This window comes from Mesoplodon densirostris, chromosome 6 (genome assembly GCF_025265405.1).
Source record: "Mesoplodon densirostris isolate mMesDen1 chromosome 6, mMesDen1 primary haplotype, whole genome shotgun sequence".
NCBI classification, from domain to species: Eukaryota; Metazoa; Chordata; class Mammalia; order Artiodactyla; family Ziphiidae; genus Mesoplodon; species Mesoplodon densirostris.
The window spans coordinates 50,961,856-50,967,450 of record NC_082666.1 but is presented as its reverse complement, the minus strand read 5'-3'; the positions used below and the strand labels follow the sequence as shown (position 1 = coordinate 50,967,450).

The 5,595-nt window shown below is 45.3% G+C and overlaps 1 protein-coding gene across 1 annotated transcript; it reads right to left on the bottom strand.

Moving 5' to 3' along the window:
• Nucleotides 1-3,152: 3,152 nt before the first annotated feature.
• Nucleotides 3,153-4,368, bottom strand: LOC132492011 (RNA-binding protein with serine-rich domain 1-like). The gene has a single exon (XM_060101132.1). It carries the CDS (start codon nt 4,341-4,343, stop codon nt 3,498-3,500), a length of 846 nt encoding a protein of 281 aa, XP_059957115.1. The 5' UTR covers nt 4,344-4,368; the 3' UTR covers nt 3,153-3,497.
• Nucleotides 4,369-5,595: the final 1,227 nt, after the last annotated feature.

The following is a 5,595-nucleotide window of genomic DNA, read 5'->3' as shown; positions in this document are numbered from 1 at the left end:
CCCCCCAAAATTCCCCCCCCAAAACCTTCCTAGTCTTTTTTTTTTTTTTTTTTTTTTTTCTTTTTGCGGTACGCGGGCCTCTCACTGTTGTGGCCTCTCCCGTTGCGGAGCACAGGCTCCGGACGCGCAGGCTCAGCGGCCATGGCTCACGGGCCCAGCCGCTCCGCGGCATATGGGATCCTCCCAGACCGGGGCACGAACCCGTATCCCCTGCATCGGCAGGCGGACTCTCAACCACTGCGCCACCAGGGAGGCCCCTTTCCTAGTCTTTTAAACAATAATTTGCTAGAAAAAAAAAAGTGTATTATTTTCTCTTTAAAAATAACTTAAAATATGAAGCAGGTGAGTTTTTCTTAGCTGGCAGAGAAGATATGTTAAACTGTTTGTAATAAATAAAAGACATTATTTTATATGAGGTGGAAAACCTTTCCACATCAGAAGTACTGACCCTACAGTCAAAAGTCATAAAAACCCAGAATTCACCCTAAATCCCCTATCTCGCTTACCCCAAACACTCAGCATCGTTAAGTTCTACACCTTTTTCCTTCTTCCCATCTATTCAATCGTTTTTCTTTTTTTAACTTTTTTTCATAAATTTATTTATTTATTGGCTGTGTTGGGTCTTCGTTGCTGTGCATGGGCTTACGCTAGTTGCAGCGAGCGGGGGCTACTCTTTGTTGCAGTGCGTGGGCTTCTCATTGTGGTGGCTTCTGTTTTTGCGGAGCACGGGCTCTAGGCACGCAGGCTTCAGTAGTTGTGGCACGTGGGCTCAGTAGTTGCGGCTTGAGAACTCTAGAGTGCAGGCTCAGTAGTTGTGGTGCAGGGGCTTGGTTGCTCTGTGGCATGTGGGATCTTCCCGGCCCAGGGCTCGAACCCGTGTCCTCTGCATTGGCAGGCAGATTCTTAACCACTGCGCCACCAGGGAAGCCCTATTCAATCTTTTTTCAGCTCTCCAACCCCACGCCCCCTCCATTTCCTCCTGCCTAGACCTTGCAAGTCTTCTAACTGGTTTCCCTGTTTTCAGTGTTACCCCTGCCCCTTCCTGCCATCACCACCATTCACCTCTGTAGTTCTGTTGATGTGATCTATCTGAAATGAATCAGATCGGGTTGCTCTCCTACTTGAAAGCTTACTGGTTTCTATTGCTTAGAGAATGAAGTCCAAACTTCTTGCTTTGCTCTGTCAAGGGCTCATGGTCTGGCCTTTGGCCATTTCTGTTTTTTCAACCCTACCCTCAAACCCCCCACTCCCATCCCCACCCCCAGCTTTTTATTTCCAGCATCTATCAGGCTGTTTAATTCTCTGTATCTTTGCTCAATCTGTTTTGATTAACCTCCCATACCCCGATTTTCCTTATAAACCTTCATCTTCTAGACTGAGCTCAATACTAGCTCTCTGACTCTCCCTGCCCCGCCCACATAGACCTGCCTTCTCCACACTTCAAGTCTCCCCTACATTCTGTAGAGACCTCTGGACACAGTACCTGCCATATTTTTTTTGCATTTGTTCACATGGCCATTTCCCAGTTCCAGACCTAATTTAACTGAGATTAAGGCTGTATCGTATCTAGCAGGTAGTAACGTGCTTGGCATCTAGTATGCACTTAACACATATTTGTGGAAAGGAGGAAGGAATGGAAAGATCTGGGATGAAGTTGTGTGCTTGCCAGGTATAAGAATTCTGAGAAGACATGTAACCTCTCTGAGCTTAATTTTACTTACTTGTAAAGTGACAGTAATATTTTCAACCCTTTCACTGAACTTAAAATAAAACCCTTCATACATGACCAGTTAGTCCCAGGCTTAAACACTGTCTGCCCTCTCCTTTCCTCTGTGACCTCATTTCAGGCCTTTATCTCCCTCCTTCCCAATTTTTTCAGAGGAATTTACTTTCTGAGAGTTCCCAGAATGTGCCAAGCTGTTTGTCCACCCCTCACAGCCCCCTTGCACACATCACCTTTGCACTTGCTGATTCCTCTGAATGGGAGGTGCTACCCCAGCCTTTGCTGGGCTGCCTGCTTCTCATCAGACAGCACCTCCTCGGAGGGGCCTTGACTCATCTCCTCTCTAGAGTAGGTCTCTCTATGTCTGTCTGCTTATTTTTTTGCTTTATAGTACTCTTGTTTTCTTCCCCTTTATACGGTACTCTGTATTTAAAGTATTTGTTTACTATTTTTTTTTTTGGTTGTATTTCCCACTGTAATGTCAACTTTAGGTGGGTGGCAAAGATCACATTCGTCTTGTTCACCATTTCTTTCCCAGGGCCTGACACAGAGCAAGTTCCTCATAAGTATTGATTCCTCATAAGTATTAGTTCATTAATATGAACTAATCTCCAAGAATGGTTTTGAAGATCGGGTACAGTATGTGAGTAAAGTTTATAAACCAAAAGTGCTATACAGATGTGAAGCATGGTTATTATCACAACTGGAACAGATATAGAGGAACCTGGGAAAACATATGCCAACCTCCATTCTCCCAGGAATGAACGTACAGCTTGATAACCCGTAATTACTCATTTTCCGAGTGTGGACTAGTCCAGCAGGAGAGGGTTCTTCCAGGCCAAGGGCAGGTATTTTTTTTTTTAGACAATCATGTTTAATTACCTCACAACTGAAGCTGCCTTTGGGGCCAAGGGACAGGAAGGAGGAAGCGAACCCAACACTGGAGCTGCACTCTAATCCTAGGTTTATTCAACACAATTCTTTCCTCTACACAACACAGTACAAAGACAATATTATCTAAAATGCTACAAAGTTACAAAACTCAAAACAGAAAATGTATAGTAGTGACTGTACAATAAAAGCCAAAAAAGCAATGTACATGTTGCCAAAGTAACCTGCACGACCACCATGAATACCAACACAACGGGGGGTTCTGTGATGACCCGACAGAGCTGGCTCTCAACTTACCAGTTTCAGAGAGAAAGGGAGACGTGGGTTTGTCTGTGTGTGTGTGTGTGTGCACGCACGTGAGTACATGTGAAAAGAACCATTTTGGGTATTTGGCCCTAGAGGTCAGAAGAGGACTCGAGCAGGGGAGCAGGGCCAGGCTAACAGGAATGGCAGCTGCGTAAAAGCACACCCTTTCCTGTGGGACCCTGCAGGCCAACAGGTTAGGGCACGACCAGCCCACCAGATGGGCCCCCCATCATCTGTGGAATGGGAAACATGCTCCCAGGCTGGGGCTGTACCACCACCTGGAGGCCCCTGCTCATCCCTGCTGGCTTTGCCACTAAACTGACCCTCAGGAACTAGAAATGTGGAAGCTTTCTAGCCAGAAAACTGGAGGGCATCATTATAAGCACGACCCCAAACCAACAACACTTCTGCAGCCGGAACTCTGCCGCCAAGGGAAATGTAGCAATTACTGCCTTCACCTTCGAAGCCTGCCCCTGAGTGAGGTATTTCTTTCCTACCGATCCTCCTTTTGCTAGAAAAGTGACAAAAGTGAGTTGGATGGGATACAAGTCACAGGGCAGAGCTTCGGTGGCCCTGCTTATCGGGAGGAGTTGGAGCTGGAGCGGCTCCTGTGGTGGCGGCGGCCAGGGGAGCGGGATCGCCGGCGCACAGGAGACCTATGCCGAGGGGAACGTGACCTTCTCCTCATCCGTGGGGGTGACCTGCACCACATGGGAGGCGGTGGTAGCATTCTCCTGGGAGGGCTGAATCGCCTGGGGGGTGGCCGAGGCCAGGGGGCCAGCACAGCAGTGGCAGTGATCTGGCCATCGATTTGTCCTCCATCCATGTGCTTCAGTGCCTTCTCGGCCTCATCTGGATTCTCAAACTCCACATATGCATAGCCTTTAGACAGATGGGGGTGCATCCTTTCTACAGGCATGTCAATCATTTTAATTTTCCCATAGGTGGAGAATATCTCCATGATATGATCCTTGGTCACATTCCTGGTGAGCCTTCCAATGTGCACTTTGGTGGGTTTAGGGGAAGGGCTCCGCCTTTTCCTTTCCATTTCATCTCTTTTGGGTGGTTTGGATTTGGAGCGGGAACGCCGCCTGTTGTCATGCCTGCGCCGGGAAGGACTCGGAGAGCCAGAGGAGCTGCTGGAGCTGGAGCTGCGGGATGTGCTAGAACTTCCTGAGCGGCTTGATGCTGAAGATGAGCTGGAGCCGCTGCTGGAGCCCGTGCTGGTGCTGGAGCCTGAGCTGGAGGTAGAGCTGGACCGAGACCTGGTGCTGCTGCTACCACTGGAAGTGCTGCGTCTCTTTCGAGTTTTATCCCTGCCACGATCCTTCTCGCTTGACTCCTTGGTGGCCCCCTTATCTTTAGAGCGATCCTTGGACTTCTCATCAGAGCGGTCTTTGCGTTTGGTAGGAGAAGGAGCCATCTTCCCGCCGCCGCGACCTCCTCCCGCTCTCCTCAGCCTCTGGGGTATTTTTTTTCTTAACACATTTTCTGCCATAAGATGACTAGAATACTGGAGATAAAGAGGGGATACTAGTATTTTTTCTTTTTTTTTTTTTTAGATACTCAAATTGTCTTGAATTTTAATTAGATCCTCTATACACACATTTATTTGCTACTGAAAATTGAAATAGCACATCAAAAATTTTATTACAATTCAAACTTTTGAAAACCAGAGAATATAGTTAATACATCCTATTCTAATTATGCTCTGGCCAAAGTACCCAATGTTTTCTTTACATTCCTTCCATACAAGTTAATTTGCTTCAAATTCTTGGTATTGGGTTTCATCTTCCTAACTTCAGACTCCTGAAACAGGCAGTCCTTGAGACCTATTAGTGCTTCTTTTGGTCAAATCAAAAAGTGGAACTAAAGTATATTCAAGTCATTCGAATCCAAACTATACATAGTCTTTATAAGTTACCTGTACTGAGGTAGAAAAGAGATGCAAGAGAAAAGACATCTTAGAACTTATATCATAGGTTATCAAAATATTGTCACACAGTCTGTCCTAGCATAAAGTAGCTTTCCCAAGCTGCTGCATAGTGATCCTAAAATTACTAGCAAGAAAAAACAGTACAAGAATAAGGTTTATGGCTAAATTGACTCTGTGTCATAACTATTCTCCATGTTAATATCCTCAGAGAGATCTCTATGATATAGGCGATAATGACAGCTACATCTAAGCCTTTCCATTCTTGATTCAATCTCAACCTCCTTCTGCCGTGGTTCTCTTTGAAGCAGAGGAAGTTGGTTGAGGTAGCGGTATTCAATAATTCACATCATCTTTTTTCCACCCTTTCTTTCCAAGTAGTTAATAATGTCCTCACTCCTCTCTTCCTGTAGGGTATGCCTCCACCAAACCTGTGTAAGTTCTCTCCTCTGTCCTTTCTACCCTGTTGGGGTAAATATTCCTCATACTTTCATCTACTAATTTTAGTATTCATCTGTGGATATTGCCTACAACAATTTGTGGTGTTTTAAGAGTGACTTTCTATTCCTTCATTTTTTTTCACATTTATGAATTGGAATTCATCTGAAGAAAGAGCTATCTCTTCCCTTCCATTTACTTATTTATTCAATTATATATTTATATCAGTACAGACCCATATATATTAAATTACTTTATTCTGTGGGTCATAATACAATGTTATCATTATTTTCTTGCTCAAATT